Below are 25,158 nucleotides of genomic sequence, written 5' to 3' on the forward strand. Positions count from 1 at the left end.
TACAGATTTCCTTGTACGTCGTACTCGTCTTAAAATGCATAAAAAACATACTTAGTACGGCAAAACCATACAGGTTGACAGGTATGCAGTTGCATTAGAAACAGTGAACCCATCGTTCTAACGCGGTTATTTTCTCTGCTACTTCAGTTACCGTTTTATCTATTACTGTTGTCCTGTCTATTTTGCTTTCTCTTCTAGATACATGTGTGGCCACTATTTTTTTTTCATTTTACATTGTGTTCTGCATTCTTATTGGCTAAATCTACCTCCCCTTTTTTTCTATCAGTGTGTCAATAAATTAAAAAAAATATTAAATTATATTTAATTTAATATGTAAATTAAAAAAACTATACCTAATCAATGGTACGTATGTGCAAATTCTCTTGCAATTTCAAGTTTCTCGAAAACACATAATGTCGAGAAAACTTTTTGCACAGACAAAATAATTTAACTGTATGGTAATTGTCAAAAAATAAATGTTTCTACTTCATGGATTTCACGTATCACAAGGTAAATTTGGATATTAACCCTGTGTTTTGGATAACTACTTTGATTGAATGTCATTCAAATCAAGGGTTATTTACAAAGCCTATCTTCTCTTTTTCAAGGAACTGTTTGATGTTCTCTTTTAGCCCAACATTACAGTAACTTACATTGCTTGCAAAATGTGGGCACCGGCAGCCCCATGGTTAAAAGAGGGTCAAACTATGTATGTTCATTGTCAAGATACTTTTCGATGAAAACCCAAAGAACATACTGAAACACCCTACTCTAAGAATTTGATTGGGTGAGCGGTAGAGGTGGGCGGATCTCTGTACACAGCACTTACTTCGCTCTTTCACTTACTGCGGTCCGCGACAAAAGTAAAAGTGATGATATCCTTATCGTTTGCGGTATCTTTTTGACATTTTTACAAAAGAGCTTTGCTTGTACCTTGTTTTGAAACAATTGTAAAGAACAAAAATGATAAATGTAAAAATTAGCCTCACCACTCTTAAGTAACTGCAGGAGGGAGCCACATTTTAATTGGTATACTTATATTAATATGGGACAAAGGATCTGGCATTATTATTATTTAAGAGATTTGATCAAAATATCAAATGACACACAGTGAAATAAAATGTGCTAAAGAATTACCATTTGTCTGTAGGGGTTTAGCGGTGTGGCCCTCTCTAAAAGAAAATCTAAATATTTGTGCTTTGATGGCTTTTTGATTCAAAAAGGTTCCTGACTTACATTATTTCCTCATGCATAATCGACAGGTAGGAAATATGAATCAGTGCCAATTTTTGCAATTCATGTGACAAATGAGTGCAGGTTCATGGTTTCGTCCCAAAGATGCTTGTAAAAACCTTTCTAGCTCTCGTAAAACAATATGGTATATATGTATTGTTAATACACAAGGAAGGTGCTTTTATCAATTATAAACACGATCTCTCAAAGCCATTGTGGTGACTCTTTAACTTGGTTGATAAGGCAATCGAGTCTTTGCCCTTCAACTTCTATTCTCGATTCACAAACTTTAAACAAGGAAGCCGAAAACAACTTCTTGTTTGTCGCTGTGGCTAAATCAGGATGGTTAAGATAGAGGATGACGCCGCTTTGTTGTAAACACACGTTGGGGTAAAAGCATTTGTGGTTCAGGTTAATCATCTACCCTGTGTTGCTCTGGTCTAACCTGACAGTCGTGATTGTATTAAACAAAAGTAAACGTTCAATACTGTCTCTTGTTTTGAAAATCCGGTTGACTATTGTTGGTTTGGGCCTAGTAAATCTCATACGATCGTCAAGAGTCAAGGGTGGGCAACATGCAGCTTTTGAATCAGGCCCTCTGAACAAAACTGGTCAGAATATCATGACAATAGTAAATAAAGTACCACTAATAAATACTGATTTTGTTCCAACTTTGTCCCCATTGCCCCCTTGCTTGAAAACAGGGACCTCATATATTATTTTGGTTTAATTCTGAAGAGAAAACAAATACTGTAGAAATGCTACAAAAATTCTACTACAGAAATATTACTACAAAAATACAAACATAATAATAATAATAATAATAATAATAATTTCCTTGTATTGTCATTCTGTGTAACAATGTACACAGAACGAAATGTCGATTGCATCTGTAATAGAACAAAAATTTTAAAAAGTAATATGACAAAAACACTTGAAAATAACAAGAATTTCATAAATTCTACAGTCATAATACTTTATAAACACTTCAAAGTCTACAAAAATACCACTACAGTAATACTACAATACAAAAAGACTACTTGAGAAATACTACAAAAATACTACTACAGAAGTATTACAACTGAAATATTGCAAAAATACAACTGCACTAATGAAAAATTAATAAAAAAAGAGTAATACTACAAAAATACTACAGAAAAACTAGATAGATAGAACAGATATAAAACAAAATTATACTATGGAAATAATACAGCACAGAACACTGAAAAAATACTACTTTGTAAATACTACAAAACTTCTACTGCAGTAATACTACAAAAATACTACAAAACTACAACAAAAGTCCGACTGCAGAAGTAAAATAAAAAACACTTAAAAAAAACACTACAGTAATACTACCAAACTAAATATCAAATTAAATGCTTAAAACAGAGACCCATTATATTATTGTTCTTAAATTGTGATCGTTTCAAAACTGATATTGATGAGACTAATCTATTTCAAGAGAAACATAACGTGTAAATATCTGGATCTATATTTATTAATAAATACAAAAAATTGTATATGTCTCCAGGATCGGCCCCTTAACCCAATGCGGCCCCAGACTCAAAATAGTTGCCCACCCCTGGTCTAGAAGGACTACAGGTTGATTAAATGCTGTACCACTGTGTCGTCTTGACCTCGTGACGCTTGGTTAAAGACTGAAAAAAAGCCGACGTCTGGTTTCATAACTCTAATCTCATGAACAATCCAGGGAGTTTTGAATTCTCAGTTGGGCCGGTGGTGACAGAATACTAGGTCAGGTCGAACCGACGCCCAGGTTACCATGGTAACTCTGCTTTGAGAGGTGTCTTTACCTTTAGTTTGTTGACCGTCTCATGCTCACTGTCAATTAATCGAAAAAGGACTCTCACGCCCACACAACCCGAGACGATTGCGGCGATTAAGGGATTTAAAGCCTTGCTCTCTGAATGCCACCAGTGTTGGGAAATAAGAGGTTTACGCTTGTTGATTGTTCTCTGTTCTTTTTACAGCAAAACCAACATATGTTGTCGTATTCAGTTTTGTGAATAAAGCCGTTATTTTTTCAGTAACGGAGTAAACAAACTAATTATTTTTTCCACCCATAAAGGCAGTAGCCAGGACCAACAGTCATAAGCGGTGCGTTACATTGTCTAGTCGAAATCGTCATGTTGTCTTATGTTAAGGCTACATTGAAGAAAATAAGTATTTGAACACATTTTGCTATTTCTCCCACTTGAAAATCATGGAGGGGTCTGAAATTTTAATCGTAGGTGCATGTCCACTGTAGATGGATAAACCAAAAAGAAAAATCCAGAAATCACAATGCATGATTTTTTAAACAATTTAGTAGTATGATACAGCTGCAAATAAGGAATTGAAAACCTGTGTATTATTTGGAATTCTGATCCTGACAGACCTGTTAGTCAGTCCATTAGAAGTCCACCTGCACTTGATGTATCATCCTGAATCAGATGCACCTGTTTGAGGTTGTTAGCTGCATAAAGACACGTGTCCACCCTAAACAATCAGTAAAACTTTAACTTGTAACATGGCGAAGACTAAAGAGCTGCCCAATGACACCAGAGACAAGATTGTACACCTCCACAAGGCTGGACAGGGCTACGGAGCAAGTAGCTTGGTGAAAAAGGTCCACTGTTTGAGCAATCATTAGAAAATGGAAGAAGCTAAACATCAGAGTGGAGCCGCCATGTAAAATCTTACCTTGTGGGGTCTCAATGATTCTAAGAAAGGTGAGGAATCAGCCCGGAACTACACGACAGGAGTTGGTCAATGACCTGAAAAGGGCTGGGACCACCGTTTTCAAAGTTACTGTAGATAATACTCTAAGACGCCATGGTTTTGAATCATGCATGGCACAAAAGGTTCCCCTCCTTAAACCAGCCCATGTCAAGGCCTATCTTAAGTTTGCACATAACCATTTGGATGATACGGAAGTGTGATGGGGGAAAGTTTTGTGGTCAGATGAGACCAAAATAGAACTTTTTCGTCATAATTCCACAAACTCTAAGTCATTATTTTTTTAAAGTAACGTGCCCAGCACGGGTGGTAATTCATATTGAGCAAGATAATTGACTAATGCACATCATTTTCCTTTGGGGTTTTTTGGTGTTGAACGCAAGATCAAGTGGCCCAAATCCTGGCGAACATGTGACTGGGCAGACCTCATTGAACCTTGAACGAAGGTTTAAGGCTTTATGCTTTATGGCTTGGCAATCTCTCTCATGGGGGGGTCATAGTTCGGTAAAGAGTCTAAAGGACCGAACAAAACAGGATTATAAAAGTGTGATGTAGTTTTTAGAGCTCATTGTCATATAAAGATTAGCAGATGATCTTATGCTGTGAACTCCACCTTTTTTAGAGGAAATTTTTCTTTGGCCAAGTGTGCCTTTAACAAGCATTTTTGTTTAAGGATACAGTATCCCCTTTGCATGCATATATATATATATATATATATATATATATATATATATATATATACACACACACATCCATCCATTATCTGCACCGCTTATCCTCAGGAGGGTCGCGGGGGTGCTGGAGCCCATCCCAGCCATCTCTGGGCAGTGGGCAGGGGACACCCTGAACTATCTATATATATATATATATATATATATATATATATATATATATATAGGGAGCAATTGCCAAGCAGCTTGGTGGAAAAATGTCCACTGATGGAGCAATTATTAGAAAATGGAAGAAGCTAAACTTGACGGTCAATCACATTCGGAGTGGATACAACCATGCAAGATATAACCTCATGGGGTCTCAATGATTCTAAGAAAGGTGAGGATTCAGCCCGGAAATACACGACAGGAGTTGGTCAATGACCTGAAAAGAGTTGGGACTACTGTTTCCAAGGATACTGTTGGTAATACACTAAGACGTCATTATTTCAAATCATGCATGGCACAAAAGGGTCCCCCAGCTAAAACCAACACATGGCATGGCCCGTCCTAAGTTTGCATATGACCATTTGAATGATACAGATGAGTCATGGGAGAAGGTTTGTGGTCAAATGAGACCAAAATAGAACTTTTTGGTCATAATTCTACTAAGCGTGTTTGGAGGAAGAAGAATGAAGAGTACATTCCGAAGAACACCATCCCCAGTGTGGGGTTGGTAGCATTATGCTTTTTCTGCACAAGGGACAGGATGAGTGCACTGCATTAAAGGGAGGATCGCTGGGGCCTTGTATTGTGAGATTTTGGGGAACAATCTCCTTCCATCAGTCACAGCATTGACGACCCTAAGCACACAGCCAGGAAAACCAAGGAGTGACTCCGTAAGAAGCATATCAAAGTCCCCAGACCTGAACCCAACTGAAAATCTTTGGAGAGCTCATACTCCGTGTTCCTCAGTGGCATCCCAGAAACCTGACTGATCTAGAGAAGATCTTTGTGGAGCAGTGGGCCAAGATCCCTTGCAGTGTGTACAAACTTGGTAAAAGACTACAGGAAAGGTTGGACCTTTGTCATAGCAAAAAAATAAAAAATAAATATATATATATACCCCCGCGACCCTAATGAGGATAAGCGGTACGGCTGATGAGATGAGATGAGATATATATACAGTGCATCCGGAAAGTATTCACAGCGCTTCACTTTTTCCACATTTTCTTATGTTACAGCCTCATTCCAAATTGTATTAATTTAATCTCTTATCTCAAAATTCTACACAAAATACTCTATTATGACAATGTGAAAAAGTTTTTTTTTTTTTTTACTTTTTTTGAATTTATTAAAAATAGAAAACTAAGGAATCACATTTACATAAGTATTCACAGCCTTTGCTTAATACTTTGTTGATCCACCTTTGGCAGCAAATACAGCCTCAAGTCTTTTTGAATATGATCCCACAAGTTTAGCACACCTATCTTTAGGCAGTTTTGCCCATTCTTCTTTGCAATAAGTCTCAAGCTCAATCAGGTTGAATGGGAGACGTTTGTGCACAGCCATTTTCAGATCTCTCCAGAGATGTTCGATCGGATTCAAGTCTGGACTCTGGCTGGGCCACTCCAGGACATTCACGGAGTGGTTCTGAAGCCAATCTTTTAGAATAGAATAGATAGAATAGAATATACCTTTATTGTCATTGTTACAAATGGGCTAACATATTGTGACAACGAAATTGGGCATGACACTGCAGTTTTACACATTCATAGTGAGGTATGAGCAAGAAGATAAAGGAACAGAGAAGATAATGTTATAAGACAAGGGGGATAAGGCTATAGTTATAATTTACATGGTATATACACAAGAAATGTCGGCATGTGGGATGTTACATACAGGGTTGTCGTGATAACGTTGGTATCGTAACGGTTGTGCAATATTGCATTTGGTGCAAAGTCATCATAGTGCAAAAATAGTCAGCGTATGCATTGGTGCAAACATAGACATCATAGTGCAGAAACAGGAAATGGTCAGACATTGTGCAATTTGAGCATTAAACGTAGTGCAGTCGACATGTGCAAGAACAAGACATGAGTAACATTAAATTCGTATGAGGTAGTGTTGGCACGAGTTTTCAGGTTTTTTTTTTGTGCGGTGTCTGTTTGAGCAGTAAACTTAGTGCAGACAGCATGTACGTGAGTACAATTTTACATACGTGTGAGGTAGTTTTGAGATCTTGGCTGTGTGCTTTGGGTCGTTGTCCTGCTGAAAAAGGAACCTTCGCCCCAGCCTGAGGTCAAGAGCACTCTGGAGCAGGTTTTCATCCAGGATATCTCTATATATTGCTGCATTCATTTTTCCTTCTATCCTGACTAGTCTGACAATTCCTGCTGCTGAAAAACATCCCCACAGCATGATGCTACCACCACCATGCTTCACTGTAGGGATGGTATTGGCCTGGTGATGAGCGGTGCCTGGTTTCCTCCAAACATGGCGCCTGGCATTCACACCAAAGAGTTCAATCTTTGTCTCATCAGACCAGAGAATTTTGTTTCTCATGGTCTGGGAGTCATTCAGGTGCTTTTTGGCAAATTCCAGACGGGCTTCCATGTTCCTTTTACTAAGGAGTGGCTTTCGTCTGGCCACTCTACCATACAGGCCTGATTGGTGGATTGCTGCAGAGATGGTTGTCCTTCTGGAAGGCTCTCCTCTCTCCAGTGGAACGCTGGAGCTCTGACAGAGTGACCATCGGGTTCTTGGTCACCTCCCTGACTAAGGCCCTCTTCCCCGATCGCTCAGTTTAGAAGGCCGGCCAGCTCTAGGAAGAGTCCTGGTGGTTCCAAATGTCTTCCATTTACGAATATTGGAGGCCACTGTGCTCATTGGGACCTTCAAAGCAGCAGAATTTTTTCTGTATCCTTCCCCAGATTTGTGCCTCAAGACAATCCTGTCTCGCAGGTCTACAGACAGTTCTTTTGACTTCATGCTTGGTGTTTGTGCTTTGACATGCACACTCAACTGTGGGACCTTATATAGACAGGTGTGTGCCTTGTAGAAAGATCTCAAGGATGATCAGTGGAAAAAAGATGCACCTGAGCTCAATTTTGAGCTTCATAGCAAAGGCTGTGAATACTTATGTAAATGTGATTTCTTAGTTTTCTATTTTTAATAAGTTCAAAAAAAGTAAAAAAAAAACTTTTTCACATTGTTATAATGGAGTATTTTGTGTAGAATTTTGAGATAAGAGATTAAATTAATACAATTTGGAATGAGGCTGTAACATAACAAAATGTGGAAAAAGTGAAGCGCTGTGAATACTTTCCGGATGCACTGTATATATATATATATATATATATATATATATATATATATATATATATATATTTATATATATTACATACATATTTTAACCAATTGCTTCACACATGAAATCAGCCACATGGGTGCTTATGCATCCCCAATTTCAAGATCAAAATCTAAGAGTACCATAATTCAATTAAAAAAGGAACATTCAATTAATAAAAACACCCTTAAAACAAACATTCAATCAATAGAAAGCACCTTAAAACGAACATTCAGTTGATAAAAAACGGCCTTTTAAAATCTCACATATCCTCTGGAGTGCCGTCAGGGGTACTCATACCTTCATTTGAGAACCATTGATTGAATTTCTATGTTTCTAATCATGTTTTATGTTTAATGTTCCATTTGTCAAACCTGATTCGTCCCGATCTCTTTCCCCTTCACAGGCTAAAGATCTAATTGGATGTTATTGTCAGAATGACAGCCGAAGATCCAGCTTCTTCTTCAACCATGAGCAACAATACATCCCCCTCTAACCCCAGCAAATCTACCACTGCCTCCCATCACGCTCTTCTCGGACAGATCAACATTCCTGAGGGTGTTGCAGGGACTGCCAACGAGGCCGCCCTGGTGGCCCTGATGGATCGAACCGGCTACGGCATGGTCCAGGAAAATGGCCAGCGTAAATACGGGCCCCCTCCTGGCTGGAGCGGCCCATCTCCTCCAAGGGGTTGCGAGATCTTTGTGGGCAAAATCCCCAGAGACGTTTACGAGGATGAACTGGTTCCCGTTTTTGAGTTGGTGGGGCGCATCTACGAGATGCGCCTGATGATGGACTTCGACGGGAAGAACCGGGGCTACGCCTTTGTCATGTACACGGAGAAACACGAAGCTAAACGGGCCGTGAGGGATCTCAACAATTATGAGGTGCGGCCTGGACGGCTTCTGGGGGTCTGTTCTTCTGTGGATAACTGCCGTCTGTTCATCGGCGGCATCCCCAAGACCAAAAAACGAGAGGAAATCCTGGAAGAGGTTTCCAAGGTTACCGAGGGCGTGCTGGATGTGATCGTTTACGCCAGCGCCGCCGACAAGATGAAGAATCGAGGCTTTGCCTTTGTAGAATACGAGTCGCACCGCTCGGCTGCCATGGCCCGCAGGAAACTGATGCCTGGGCGTATTCAGCTGTGGGGCCACCAGATCGCCGTGGACTGGGCCGAGCCAGAAATCGATGTGGACGAGGATGTCATGGAGACTGTGAAGATACTCTATGTCAGGAATCTTATGATGGAGACCAGCGAGGAAACAATCAAACAGGTGGGTTTTAACCCAGGGGTTTCAAAAACAATTTTACTTGGAGGCTGTCGTATCAGGTTTTTAACAAGAAAAGCGCTGATATTTAAAAAAAAAAGAAACAGGGGTCTCCAACATGGTGCCTGCTGGGACCAGGGTAACCAACGGTTCTGAAACTAGCTCACCAGTGCAGGATCATTGTAATTTTCGAGTCATTTTATTTAATTAGTTGAAGATGTAATTTTAGAAATTCATATACATAAATTCCAATTCACGGGCTTAATGGAGAAAATATTCTATTCAAGTAATTATTAATTAATTAATTAATTAATCAGTAATTAATTTCAAGCAGTTAATTTAGAGAATTAAATGTGAATCTTTAGGTGCATTATCGTATTTATTCGTCTTTTTAGTCATTCATTTTACAGGAAATACAATGAACTAAATTCCAGTTTATGGGTTTTAGAAAGTTAACGAGCTAAGAATTTGCAGGTTTTGTTAGGTAGCTATCTGGCTACCTGTTTACCTTTCTAGCTAGCTATCTTTCTATCTTTTTAACTACTTAACAAGCTATCCAGCTAGCTTTTACATGTTTTGCATGCTGACTAGTCAACATTTCACCTTTTTTGTTAGTTACCTAGCTAAATTGTGGCCTCCTTCAAGCTAACCAGCTAGCTTCTTTTAGTGTTTTATCTGGCAATTTAGATGGCCTTTACTCTTATAGCTATCTATCTAGCTTCCTTTTGGTTTTCTACATCGCTAGCTAACTATTTAGCTATTTAGGAAGCCATCAAGCTAAGTTGCTATCTAAGGAAATGCAGAGCAAACTGGGTGCCCTAATTAGAAACCAATAGTAGCTTTTGAAATGAAATGAAATGATCTGCATTTATATAGCTCTTTTCAAGTCAATGACTTCCCAAAGCGCTTTACAATGTGCTCCACATTTCCCAATAGCGGCCTTGTATTGCAGCCATGTAGAAACCTACGATCATGCATAGCTAATGCCTTCTGAAAACCCAGTACCCAAGAATAAAAACATAAAATAACAAAATAGTACATAGTAAGTACTACCAATGTGTAATGTATGCGTATATGATTAGATAATATGATAAGTGAATATACATGCAAAGAAAAAATTCAATTGTACTTATTTTTGGTGTGATGTGACTTGAACTGGTTGAGTATTTCCCTGATGAGCTAAGCCAATGGAACACCAACATTTTATAGGACATCAACTAATAGCAGACAGGCATCTTAGAAACGTAACTCTGTATTTGCACAAACACCGCAAAGTTTAATTTTTTTTGTTTTTATTTCTCCACACAAAATTATTTGTTGTTTATGTTGTATGAGAAAATGCTGTAAAAAGACGCTCCCCCCCAAAAATTATGCCACACCATGGATCGAGAACCAATGGCACATGAGCCATATATGGCCCTTTTCACGAGTATATCCGGCTCGGAGAATAAATAGTTCTTGTGCAATTAAATACCGTGTTGTTACATGTTTTGGGCCACTAATTTTACACCACCACGCATGAAAGAGTCTAAGTGCTGGTAGGTCATGCGTCCAAGGGTTAAAGAGTGAGAGTGAGAGTGAGAGTGAGAGTGAGAGAGAGAGAGAGAGACGATGATGGGTTGATGATTTTTTTACAAAAAGGCTGTAAGAGAGAAGCCCTAACAGAACGTAATGATTTACATTTTAAGGGCTTAGGATCTTACCTCTGGCACGCAGGGAGTATTCATATCAAACTATTTCAACCCGGACCAACAATAAACTTCCAGAAAAAGGTGGGGATCTCAAACTCATGGCCCACTGATTAATTGCAGCCCACAGGCCATGAGCTTAAGACCCCTGGTTAGCAACTCTTTATTTTTAACTTCTTTTAACCAGATATTTTCTCCTTCAATCAGATGTTCAGTCAATGGAACCCGGGTTGTGTGGAACGAGTAAAGAAAATACGCGATTACGCCTTTGTTCACTTCACCTCCCGTGATGACGCTGTGCTAGCTATGGACCAACTCAACGGAACGGAGGTGGAAGGCTCCTGCGTTGAGGTCACACTAGCCAAGCCAGTTGATAAAGAGCAATACTCTCGTCAGAAGGCCTCCAAGGGAGTTTCGGCCTCTCCAGAAACTCCACAGCATAACTACTTCTACCAGTGTGACCCTTACACCCTTGCCTACTATGGTTATCCCTACAACACACTCATCGGACCCAACAGGGACTACTTTGTCAAAGGTAATACTCTTTTTCTATCAGTTTTTGGGGGGTAATCTCATCAAAACTTAAATTTAATGAAACTCAATCTAAAATCATAAACAACGCAAAGATGACTTCATAAATGGGTCATTTCTGTTATTCTGTGTCATTTGAATCCCAGTGACATAGCATGGTAGAATTTGCGTAAAAGTGGGCATTTACTTATTTTTCAAAGATCTTCTTGTGTGCTTAACTGCCCTCTACTATAGGAAACACTGATATGTATAAAGGTTAAATCCATTTTAAATAAATTACTCTGATTGTTGTACAAGTACGCTAAAATACTATGTCCCAAGTCATCTTTGATTGACTTCTGTTACAAATATAAGTGAAAATGATTTAATAAATTCACGTTTTTTTCACCATTTCAGGATTGCCTTAATGATAATATTCCTCACCTAATTTCAAGTTCACTTGTTAGTGCATTTTTATGTTTAATATCTGTCCCAGTGTGGCCTATGTCATGTGTAAGGTAATTGGTTAAAAAAAAAAAAGTTTCAGAATTATATCCTCGGCTGGACCAATACATTTCTTTTCTGGTTTTATAGTCCCTTTTAGATGAAATGTTGAAAATCATGAATATTTGATATTTTTTAAATGAAAGTTACCACGCTAAAATGGCACCGAATAGTAAGAATGACCCAAATGCTAATTTGGTTATAATTAATGATTGATTGAATATGGTGGGAGAAGAAAAATCTAACTTGGACAATCATTGTGTTTTGGTTTTCTCTCCAAAGGGACCTCATTGACACAGAACCATGGTAATCCTTCATCTCTACTTATTTTTCTCAATGCACAAATTAGCTTCTTTGCCATGTGACAAACTATACGTTTTCTAACACCAATCGTGTTTTTCCCGCTGTGCTGTCTCATCCCCGTAATTGCGTGGATAAACGTCCACAGCATGGCGAGGAACGTCAAGGAGTTTAGACGGAGCTACAAATCTGAACACTGCAGTTTAAAGAAAATAGTGTGACCCTTAAATAGTGACCAACTGAATCTCATTGCTAATATTGGCATGTCGTTCAACAAAAAGTAATATTAAACAGCATTGGCAGAATGTTTTGCTTATTTCAATTTTTTTTTAAATATTTTTATCACTTTTTCCAGGAAAAACAGAAAATGTATGGATGCAAGATTGTTTTGCTAAATATAGCATTTTTTTCCAATCTTGGTTCAAAATATTTCTTAAAACACACAGTTTTCTACCATTTGGGAGACAAATTTCCCTATCTCAATAGTAATTTTTAAACCTCTCATATATTTTTGCTTTCTATCAGAAAAGTGAATATTTTGCTTGTTTTAGCTAGTTTTTCTTCCTAATCCTTGTCAAATCTTTCTCTAAAAAAAGAGTATAATTATCAATAATTTGGCAGAGGATTTTGATGTTTTAAGTGTATTTTTTCTACTTTTAAGTTATTTTCATTTTTCCCAGCAAAATTAGAAAAAGTACAGAAAATAGTGGATCACGTTTTGCAAATTTTAGATATTATTTTTTATCCTTGTAAATACATTTTTCAAAATGAGCAAAATAATCTATCATTTGGCAGGCAGGTTTGCTTATTTTAAGTGTAAAGTTTTTAATGTTTTTGGATAGTATGTCATTTTTTTCATAAAAATGAGAACAATTTTATAGTGTTTTGCTATTTTTTCCCAACACATTAGGGAAATGCATAATTGATGGTGTATTGCTTTACTAATTTTGTTTTATTTCTTCTAATCTTGGTCAAAAATATTTCTTAAAGTGAGCAAAGTTTTCGACTACTTCCTTGATAAGACAATCAAGAATGTTTTTTGTCCTCTTTTCAATAAGAGATGAACAATCTTAAAACATGAAAAAATACACCCAAAATAAGCTATATATTTTTTTATCTTTGCAAAAACCATTTTTGCAATCTCGCTGATTACAATTTGGTCAACAACAAACAGGTCACATCAAACATCCCGACCTATTCCCCCAGTAATCTGATGACCCGTTGTATTCAAGCAGGTACGGTGCGAGGTCGTGGTCGGGCAACCACAGGTAATCGTACCACGGCTCCCCGGGGCTCATACCTGGGCGGTTACTCTGCCGGTCGTGGCATCTACAGCCGCTACCACGAGGGTAAGACCAAGCTGCCCGAAAAGTCCTATGAACTGATGCCCGGTCTGGAGCTCCCTGCTTCCGTCAACCCAGTTGCCATCAAAGCAGGCACAAGTCAGTGAGATAGATGTAGCCATCCATACCCTCACCCATCTCAAAAGCCTTTACTAAAAAACCTACCCCCGGCTTCTTTTCTTGCATGGAATACAAGAAATACGTGTATTTCTGTAAGAACTCTTTCTTTCTCTCTTTTTCTGTCCTATGAATAACACTTTTCTAAATAGAAGTAAAGTTGATCCCCGGACATAACATGAATCCATTCCGAGGTTAAATTGCCTTGGGGAATGCTTTAGTAATTAGCGATTGTTTTTTGTTTTTTTTAATAACATAAATATAGGTAGCCATGTAAAATAAAAAAGGACATTTTATTTACTTTTGGTGTGATGTGACTGGAGTTGGTACGGTGGAGTTAATGGGTGGATGGAGAGAGGAAAGGAGACAATAGGTTGAAATTAAAATTGATTTTAAAATTTCCACTTGCAAGGATGCCCTTGCATGCCTTTAGAAAAGATTGTGATTATAATCGCTTCCTCATTCTTGATAACTGTCCCAGTCCTCAATTAGTTATGACCCCAAACTTAGCAAGGGTAGCCATTTATGTGGCTATTTACGAATTTTGGGGGAAAATCTTTTCAATGGTTATCATTTTTTTTGCTTCTCCGTTAACATCAGTGAAAGTCCTGGGACCAATAGGGCATGTTTTCTTCTTTTAATGAAACTTGTCTTTACACCAGAATCAGAAAAATATTGTAAATGATGCATCATCATTTATATTGTTCTTAAAATGAGTAAAATTCTCTACCATTTTTGCAGAATAGTTTTTAGTCATTTTTCAGTGAAATATTTCTGGTTTATTTAGATTTGCAGAATAGTTTGCTTATTTTTCAGCGTCATTTTTCTAGTTTAAAGATATTCTAACTTTTTTTTCCAACAAAATAACGACACGCTTCTTCCTATTCCTTATTGGACATGTCATTTTAACATTGTTTTTGTTTTTTGACTTGTTTTGTTTTGTTGTTCTCAAAGTTTAAAATAGAGTTTCATTCATTCAAATAAAACAATGTATAGATAGATAGATAGATAGATACTTTATTCATCCCCGGAGGGAAATTCACATTTCCAGCAGCATCCCTGAGCTGAGAACAATACAGTACAATAATAAAGCAAAAAGAATACAATATACAAATACCCAGTGTGACGTGCAAATGCCCACTGTAGCGTGTTATATAGAATATCTAAATAGTGCTACACAGAATACATATTGCAACAAAATTCGGTAATATGCAATGTAGGTGGTGTGGTTTAATGTGGGCTTTTACTCTGCCGGGTAGAGTTAAAGAGCCTCATGGCATGAGGAAGAAAAGATCTCTTCAGTCTGTCCGTAGTACAAGACAGTGACAGCAGTCTGTCGCTAAAACTGCTCTTCTGTCTGGAGATAATGCTGTGTAGTGGATGCGATGGATTGTCCATGATTGACCGCAGCTTTTCCAGTGCCCGTCTCTCAGCTACTGTTGTTAGGCTGTCCAGCTCTTTGCCCACAACAGAGCTCGCTTTCCTAGCCAGTTTATTGAGACGAGAGGCATCCTTCTTCTTGACGCTGCCTCCCCAACACGCTGTCGCATAGAAGAGGGCGCTTGCCACAACTGTCTCATAGAATATTTTCAGGAGCTTTTTGCAGATTTTGAAGGAGGCCAGCCTTCTGAGGAAGTAAAGTCGGCTTTGCCCTTTCCTACATACATTGTTTTGCTCTGTTTATCTATTTTTTTATTTTCATAGTAAAAAAAAACATTTGACAGACAATTTAGTTTTTTTTACAGCAATTACAATTACTGTAAATTCCGGACTACAGAGTGCACCTGATTATAAGCCGCACCCACCACATTTTAAGAGGAAAACCAATTTTGTACTTACACAAACCGCACCTGTATATAAGCCGCATGCGCCCACATTGGAAAATGTAACCCAAAGACAAAATTAACCCAAACCTGACTTTAAGTCCCGTGATTGAAACTGAATTTTTTGGTTTTTGGTTTGAACAATTTTATTGACACTTTAAACAGCAATTAAACACATTCACAATTTCATTATATCATATTCTAACAATATGAGGTTTGAACAATTTTCATCGCCACTTTTAACAGCAATTAAACATATTCACAATTTTACCATATCATATTCTAACAAGGTTTCTGGAGGTAAAGTGAAAGTGTGACATTCTGCCTTTGCTCTTTATTTCCGCCAAAGCTTTTAGTTCTTGTTTGATCTCTCTGATTTCATCATTAAATTCGATCCCCTTTTGTGTTAGGGTGGCGTTGGAGTCTTCTATGTAGTCCCAACATGTATTTCATCTCTTTAAGTTTTTTATTTTTTCCTGCATTTTTAAAGAAAATCTGCGTTCGTTTCTTTGTTATCTCCCACCATTGTGCTCGTGAATCATACGAGTCTAGAAGGGTCTGCCAGTCCTTGTACCGCTCCCCGTATTGCGCGACCAAGGCTTCATCCTCCAGCAGGGAGCAGTTCAACTTCCACAATAAAATTGCGCGTCCTTCTTTCATCACAGTGCTCCCCGAGGGTTGTTTATTAAAATGGCCACCCCATCGTTACGGTCCTCACCCAAGCCACTCCACAATGAAGGGCAAGGCCAAATCTCTTCCAACTGTTCATAACCTTCCAAAAAGGGGGTGCAGCATTCATTGATAGTAGAGATCATAAAGTTCATAGGTGTTGTTGAAGTATACAAATTACTTAATCAAAACCGGGGGGTCCGAATCCATTCTCTGGGGGTCATTGAGAGTATTACCTGTGTCTGACTCTGGTATCTCATTTGGAGACCCACTGGAGAAAACTCTGGAGTTCTCTGACTCTCTGTCTGTCCTTCTTTTTTTGGTTTGAACAATTTTATTGACACCATTAACAGCAAATAAACAATGTGAGGTTTGAACAATTCTTCTCGAGAATTTTAACAGCAATTAAGCATATTCACAATTTCGTTATATCTGACAATATGACGTCCTTCATTAAAGTACACAGTCCAAAAATCACAGCCGGCAAAATGAACGGAAATTGATACCGGTACTTAAGGTTTGATGCAGACCTGCAGAGTCCCGGTCCCGCTGAAAGGAAAGGAAAAAAGTGTATATTTCCAAAGGTAAGGGTGGGAAAATATATATATCCACTATTGTCCGCCGCGTCCACAAACACGTCTCACTTTTACTCCACTTCTCGTCAGCCCGCGTTTCCTCCGCCCCTTCTTTCTCATTCGCCCGTGAAATACATATCAGAATAAGTTTCTAAAATAAATACAAAGAAATACATTACAAAAATATACATATTATACATGGTTACACATATTTACAAAGAAAGACGGTACACCGAGAGAGTTTTCAAAGCTTTAATAACAATAATAATAGAATTTTCATCCCAAACGGTGCCTGTGACAGGGCAGTTAATGGTAGCAACACGCTCGCAACACAGTAAACGGGTCTGTTAAAAAACATACCGTACTTGTAAAAATCACGGTAAACCGTCCTCATCTTCCTCCTTAGAACTGAAGCCATCAAAGTCGTCTTCCTCAGTGTCGGAAAGAAAATTGTCATATTGACGTCTTCACACGCTCCCTTATTCCAAAACACGCTAGCAACACGCAAGCAACACAGTAAACGGGTCTGGTAAAGTTTACGTGCAGTAGCTCTGTTTCCTTCTTTATTGGACTGCTCGATTGCTTTTAGCTTGAAAGATGCGTCATGTGCCTTTCTTTTTGCATTTAGCATGATGAGGGTATGTTTACGCTAATTTAATTTGTGCCCAAGCCAAGAAATGTCAGTCTTCCTCGGCGCATATATTCCACCGGTCTAAATCTTACCTTTTATACTCGAGCGCCGCTGGCGGCCGTTAGAAAAATTACATAAATTGGCCGCATCACTGAATAAGCCGCAAGGTTGAAAGTTTGGGAAAAAAGTAGCAACTTATAGTCCGGAATTTACGGTAGCTAACATTTGCCATACACTTTTTTAGATTACAGTTTTCTAAGTTAAATATTTTAACTTTTTTCCAGCAATAAAAAGTTCATAGATGTTTTTGTTCATTTTAGCTACTTTAGCTATTAAATACAGTACAAAAATACAGTAATGTATCGCACAAACTGGAAAAAGTCTTAACAATGCAAAATTGTATGTTATTTTTTTTATTTTATTTTTCATTATTATTATTTTGTCGACTTGGTGTTGAATTTGATTTAAAAGGGCATAATAAAGCCTTGAATTTAACTTGCCTTAATCTGTAGGAACCCTGATAGATTAGTCACGTGGGGCATACTTTGCCACAGGCTGTGTTGCATTAAACATAGTCATTTTGATAGTAGGCTATTATAGCCAATATAGTATTAGCGTTATATATGGCCCCGGGGGTAGTGCGCCCGCCCTGAGACTGGAAGGTTTCTGGATCGAGCCTCGGCCTTACCTTAGACATATAACATTGGTTCCCATTGCCTCCCTGCTTGGCACTCGGCATTAGGGGTTGGAATTGGGGGTTTGGTCACCTAATGACTCCCAACGAGATGTTGCAACACATTAGTTGGGTTCAGCGATGGGGCTGGGAATATATATATAAGGGCTTGGGAAAAATGTTTGCGTTATCATTTTCAATTTAACAAGTGAAAATATATTAACGTAACGATTAAAATTCCACCCTGGGGAAAATGACTTTGTTTGTTGGAGCGACGCTGCTCCAACAAACAAAGTCATTTCCGTTTCTTTAGGGTCATGTGGCGTAGCATGCTAGCGATGGAAAAGAGAAACACTTTTAGGCAGACAGTTTCGCCTTAAAACATTGCCCGATGGGAATATTGACAAGGCGAAAGTGATATGTATGCTTTGCAAAGCTGAATTTAATTACCATTGGTGCACTTCTTCCCTGATGTATCACTTGAAAGCTAAGCAACCCGGTGCGGTGGTACAGGCAGACAGCGGACTGCGATAAACAACCTTGGATCAGTTTCGCACAAGAGATGGGGTTTCTACAATGTTTTCATAAGGAACTTGAATATTTTTTAATGAAAGATTTGTCTTTGAAACCACAAGCTTTTCCTTTACTTGGTATCAATGTTCCCTCTAATTTTCCACAGGTCTGAGCATTCACAAAAAGTCGATGAGCAACGCTTGAAACAACAGTGAGCAACCATAATCCCAAGTGTGGCAAGATAATTAATTATCAAACATGTTCAAAACTTTACATCAAGTTACATTTTGCTGAGTTTCCGGGAATGCAAAATTATTTTTCCATTTTGAATGAATTGACTCATGTACTATTGCAAAGGTTGTACGGCCTACAAACGTCGTTTGTTCTTACAATTCTTTCACAAGATATCCATTTCTTTTTTTTTCCTGATATATTTTGTCTCATAATATTAACATTTTTGGGGGCTTATTTAGTCGGTTGTAAGATACAAAACTGTACTAAATCACATTTTTTGTGGAAGTACAATGTTGGCAACAAGATTCACTTGATATCATTGGAAATTATTTGAATACAACAAAAACTTTTTCTTCTTTTTTCTGTTTTTTTTCTACTTTTTTAAAAATTCCTTTAAAAAAATCTCTCTGTGTTTATTTTTTTCCGAGCTGTTACTTTTTTCTTTTTGTTCTCTATTTACTTTTTTCCTACATTTCTTTCTTTTCTTTTTTTCTGGCTCTTTTATAAATTTTTCCTTCTTTTTTTCTCTTCCTTTTGTTTCTTTTTTTCTCAGCTTTTCACTACTTTTTCATTTTGGTATTATTTTTGTTCTATTCCCCCCTTCCTTTAAGTCATTTTGTGCATAATTTTACATAATATTTGGTCATGTTGGGATTAAAGAAGCAAAAACAACCTGAAGAGCCGTTCAGGACCCAAAAGAGCCGATTCCTTTTAGTGAGCCAGCCGAAGAAGCCGGTTCTCGACAAACTCTACTAATTTTACTAAACTTCGTTCTAATTCGACCCCACATTAAAATACCACATTTAGGACACAACGTCAGGGGAACCCGTGTATTTTTACCTACATGCACTGCAACTTTGACTTAAGTCGCTTCTTAATTAGTAATTTTGAGCCCTTATTTTTGTGCGCTGGCTAGATTTTCTTGTGCGCTGAGAATGTTCGAGCAGTGCTCAATTGCGCACGCGCGCAGCTTAGAGGGAACACTGCTTGGTATGCATTTTTTGTTAAAATATGTACGACAGTTTTACAGGAAATTTACACTTTAACAGTGTTGACATAAAGTAACGGTACTTGAATGTCTTTGTTATGAAAGGCATTACAGTCTGAATGCACGTTTACTGTGCTTGGCATAGGCCTATACTATTTGGCATAATAAATGTACCGTATTTTCCGCACTATAGGGCGCACCTAAAAGTCTTAATTTTTTTCAAAAGCTGACCATGCGCCTTATAATACACTGCGCCTTATATATGGCTCAATGGTGAGTCGCAAAGTCTTGCAACTAATGCAACAGCCGCCGACTAGATTCCCCCCCGAACGTGAAGTAGTCCGCGGTGTATGATGGGATTTATATACCGGCGTTTCATTGGCTAACCAATGTATCAATCATCATTTGAATCGATCACTGTTGGCTAAAGTTATTGGGAGATAAAGGGGGAGGATCCTTTTTATCATTTACAGGCTCGGATAGGCTAAAGGGGCAAAACAAACCCTGCATTTGGCCGAAAAAGATGTGTCAATCATCAGTTGAATCGATCACTATTGGCTAAAGTTATTCGGAGGTAAAGGGGGCGGATCCTTTTTATCATTTACGGGCTTGCATAGGCTAAAGGGACAAAACAAAGCCTGCAATTGGCCGAAAAAGATGAATGTGAATAGCAAGTTTGGTTGGTTGTCTACGGCATGGAGAAAGCATGTTTTACTATTCTGTATTTGTTAATATTTTATTCTCCTGGATTTACTACACTCACGGATATAAGAGGACCATGGTTGCACATTATTATTGAACACAACAACTTCGGTGAGCTACTCCGGTTATATATTTTCCCAGTATCTTGTTTCACAGTGATATCGATGTTTCTGTGATGGGTCTTTTTTTAAATTAAACTCAATTACAAGTGTTTATTGTCATATGCACAGTAAAGTTGCGAGCGAAAAAGAAAATAGAAACTAAGGAATGGTTGGCATTTCTTGAATCCCAAGACTTTAACCTTCCGAATTATATTTGGAACGATGCATTTGAGTGACATCGTACGGACACCGCATCCGTACTTGTCTACGACACATATTTGCTTCTTTGCAAGCTTTCAGAATGTTAAGGGGGTAATCAGTTTGACTAAACCAGGGGTGTCAAACTCATTTTAACTCAGGGGCCACACGATAGAACAAACATTCTGTCGGGGGCCGGACTAGTAGATTCAAGAGAAAGAACAAGAGAGATAAAGAAAAAGAAATAAGAGAAAGAGGGAGGGAAAAGGAGAGAGACGAGACAAAGAAAGAAAAAGAGAGAGAGGGGGAGAGCGTGAGAAACAAAAGAGATAAAAAGTGAAGTCGTGAGCGAGGGGGAAAGAAAGGGAGCGGAAGAAAGAAATCCAAAGAGAAATAGAATGACAGAAGAAGAGAAAAGAAAGCGCGAATGGTAGGAAGAGAGAAAGAGAAAAGAGAGAAAAGGAAAAAAGGAAGTTAGAACAAAAGAAGTTAAAAAGACACACAGAGAAAAAGAGACAAAGAGCAACAAAGGAAAAGAAAAAGAGAGACACAGAGAGTGAAAGAGACAGAGACAGAGTGGGAGAAAATGGGTGGAGAAAAGAGAAAGAGAGAGAGAGAGAAAGAGAGAGAGAAAGAGTGAGAGAAAAGAGGTGGAGAGAAGAGAAAGAGAGAGAGAGAAAGAAATACAAGTACAGTGTCTTTGTTCGAGGCACCTTTCTTTGGCAACACCAAGTTGACATATTTCAACCTGCAGCTTGTTTTTCTCTTGCGCTTCTCTGATTGTTGTCTCGCGGGCCGGATTCAATCCCTTAGCGGGCCTGATCTGGCCCGCGGGCCGCCTGTTTGACACCTGTGGACTAAACTATCTGACTGTTTTGTCGACGTTCCCATTGTAGCGCCTTATAATCCGGTGGGCCTTATGTATGGAAGATATAGGACCAAAAACTATTTTTTGGGGGTGCACCCTATAACCCGGTGCGCCCTATAGTGCGGAAAATACGGTAATCTTATTTTTCAATGCATATTCTTTCATGTTTACTGCCATTTGTAAAATCTGGATTCAATCCATTAATCGCAATTAATTTATTTCAAAACTGAGATTAATTAGTAAATCTATTTTAATCGATTCCCAGCCCTAATATATAATTTTTGCTAGTTTTAAGAATTATTTTTACTTTTTCTCTATTCTGTTTTTTTTTAATTATTCGGCTTTAATTTATTTTTCCTCTTTTTGTTCATTTGTTTCTTTATTCTTTTATCTTTTTTGTTCTTTTTGCTTTCTCTTCTCCTTTCCTTTTTTCATAATGTTTTTTTACAACTTTTGATTTTTTTTTTCCTTCTTTCTTGTCTTTCCTTTTCCCCTATTTTCATCATTCATTTCTTTCTTTTTTCCCCCCTTTTGTTTTCTATTTCTTCGCAAAAGGCTTGGCAAAAAAGTGAGGGGAAAATATCGTTGGTCACTGAGAATCCGTAGTTTGTATTCTTTAAGGTGCTTTTTAGCACTTGTTTATGGTTGCACAACATCATACAGTGACATCAAGTGGTTAAATATTACACACTGTACCTTTAATAAAATGAAAAGACCAACATTGCTGCAAATTTGAGTTAATAGTAACAATTTTGTGAAAATCAAGACAAAGAATATACAGCTAACCCTCAATATAACGTGGTTAACTTTATATAGTATCGCTATTTTGCTGTTTATCATTGTTTTCTGCATGATGATTGGCTACACATTCTCTCTGCTTCTTCTCTACCTGTGTGTTAGTATTGTTGCCCTTTAACATGTAAATCTTACGTAAAAACGCTTGCCGTATGTGGAAATTCCCTTGCAATTTCATATGTCTCTAAAACTAGTAATATAGACAACACTTTTTGCGACGACAAGAGTTCAATTGGATAATATTTGTAAAGAAAAAAACAGGTTTCTAATTAACGGTTTTTGCCCAGCACGACTTCTTTTCGGAACGTAACTGTGAACGAATCACTGAAAATCTACAATAAAAAATGTTGTCTGTCTGAACATGGTAGTAAAGACCTTTATAAATTCACGAATCCACTTTTCGACCAAAATGCAATTTTATATGTAATCAGACAGTAAAAATAATTTTGTGTGCTAAGATTAAATCAGGGGTGGGCAAACCTTTTAAAGTTATGTATAAATATACATAGAATAGAGCAGAAGTAAATGGAAAGAGACCAAGAGGAAGGCCGCGATTGACGTGGATGGATGGTGTTATGAGTGCACTGCAGGAAAGAGGTCTAAATCTAGTAGAAGCTACAGCTCTTGTTGGTGATAGGAATGAGTAGAGAGATGTTGTAAAAGGATAGTGGGATGTTTGGATGCATTCTAAAGGATGGGCAGGGCACCTTTATGATGCGGCAGGGGTAAACCAGTGAAAGCTGTCGGGCCCTGCTGTTGAACAAAAGAGTGTGTTGTGTCACTCTGACTCGAGTGACATGGCCGCGCTCTTGTGTCCCGTTTCATCTGGAGGGACGAAAGCATGACCGACTTAGGTGCCGAGGTGCCTAACTTGTTTGGGTGTTCGGGCATTTGGGTTGGCCATGGTCTAAAAATGTTTGTTTGTGTTTTTTGCTATTTTTTTCCCTTTTTATTTTCTTTGTATTTGTATGTGTTTGTCTTGCTGTCGGTCACCGCTCTTGAGGGATATGACCAAGGTAGATAGATAGATAGATAAATATACATGCGCATATCTTTATTTCTTTTTGTATTTGTTTTTAAATAGATTAGTTTCATCAAATTAGTTTTAAAACACTCACATTTAATAAAAAAATATTAGGTCCCTGTTTAAGCACTACCTTTGATATTTAGTTTGTATTATTTTTGTTGTATTACTATAGTACTTTTGTTGTAATACTATAGTATATTTTGTAGTATTTCTGTAGTCCCATTTTTGTAGCATTTCTGTTGTGTATCTATGAGATTTTTATCGTATTACTTTAGTTGTATTTTTGGAGCGTTTTTATTGGTATTTCTGTATTAGTGTTTCAAAGTATTTTGTAGTATTTCTTTGGTAGTATTTTTGTACAATTTCTGTCATATTTTTTAGGTATTTCTGCGGTAGTATTTATGCAGTAGTATGGTTGTATTGGGGCAGCACAGTGGCGCAGTGGTTAGCGCGTGTGCAGCACAGTTCTGAGGTCATGAGATCGAACCTCCTGTGTGGAGTTTGCATGTTCTCCCCGTGCTTGCTTGGGTTTCCTCCGGGCACTCCTTCCACATTCCAAAAACATGCATGACTGGTGAATTGGCCGGTTCAAATTGTCCCCTAGGTGTGAATGAGCGTGCGAATTGTCTGTCCCTGTGTGCCCTGCGAGTGGCTGGCAACCAGTTCCGGATGTCCCCTGCCCACTGGCCGAAGATAGCTGGGATGAGCTCCAGCACCCCTGCAACCCTATTGAGGATAAGCGGTGCAGATAATGGATGGATGGATGTTTGTATTGTCGTATTACTTAAGTAGCATTTTTTTAGTATTTTTTCTTTTATAGAATTAAAGCAAGCTAATATATTAGGCCCCAATTTTAACATATAGTTAGTAGTAATTTTGTAGTATTTTTAGGATTTCGATAGCAGTAATTTTGTAGTATATGTATCGTATTTTCAAAGCATTACTATGATTACTGTATTGTATTTTTTAGGATTTTTGTGGTATTTTTGTACGTTTTTTGTAATATTTCTTTGGTAGGATTTTGAAGTATTTCTTTGGTAGTATTTCTGTCGCATTTCTGTTGTAGCAAGCATTTCACTAGTATTTTTTTCATAATTAAAGCAAACTAATATATTAGCCCGGGGCAGCACGGCGGCGCAGTGGTTAGCGCTTGTGCGGCACAGTTCATGTCATGGGAACCTGTCGTGGGTTCAAATCCAGCTCCAGACTTTCTGTGCGGAGTTTGTATGTTCTCCCCGTGCTTGCGTGGGTTTCCTCCGGGCACTCCGGTTTCCTCCCACATTCCAAAAAACATGCATTTCAGGTGAATTGGTCGGTCCAAATTGTCCCTAGGTGTGAATGAGCGAATGAGTCGTCTGTCCCCGTGTGCCCTGCGATTGGCTGGCAACCAGTTCAGGGTGTCCCCTGCCCACTGCCCGAAGATGGCTGGGATGGGCTCCAGCCCCCCCCCCCGCGACCCTAATGAGGATAAGCGGTACGGCTAATGAGATGAGATGAGAATATATTAGCCCACTGTTTCTAAGCACAACATTTTAACATTTAGTTTTGTAGTAATATTGTAGTATTTGTGTAGTATTTCTCAAGTAGTATTTTTAAGCACAACATTTTAACATCTAGTTTTGTAGTAAAATTGTAGTATTTCTCAAGTAGTATTTCT

At 38.2% G+C, this 25,158-nt stretch overlaps 1 protein-coding gene across 14 annotated transcripts in view; it reads left to right on the forward strand.

Annotated features, from left to right (window-relative positions):
- rbm47 (RNA binding motif protein 47) overlaps positions 1-25,158 on the forward strand; it is a 73,893-nt gene that overhangs the window by 41,231 nt on the left and 7,504 nt on the right. For 6 of the 14 annotated variants that reach the window (XM_088342805.1, XM_088342803.1, XM_088342802.1 and 3 more), the window contains 4 exons: positions 8,381-9,248; positions 11,138-11,465; positions 12,227-12,250; positions 13,477-13,686. In XM_088342805.1, coding sequence (XP_088198931.1) covers positions 8,412-9,248; positions 11,138-11,465; positions 12,227-12,250; positions 13,477-13,686 — 1,399 coding nt within the window. In that variant the 5' untranslated portion in view covers positions 8,381-8,411. The remainder of the gene's footprint in view (positions 1-8,380; positions 9,249-11,137; positions 11,466-12,226; positions 12,251-13,476; positions 13,687-25,158) is intronic. The other 8 variants (XM_088342808.1, XM_088342813.1, XM_088342812.1 and 5 more) reach the window with 8 other exon arrangements.

This window comes from Urocampus carinirostris, chromosome 8 (genome assembly GCF_059441175.1).
Source record: "Urocampus carinirostris isolate Australia breed hairy pipefish chromosome 8, RoL_Ucar_1.0, whole genome shotgun sequence".
Classification (NCBI taxonomy): Eukaryota; Metazoa; Chordata; class Actinopteri; order Syngnathiformes; family Syngnathidae; genus Urocampus; species Urocampus carinirostris.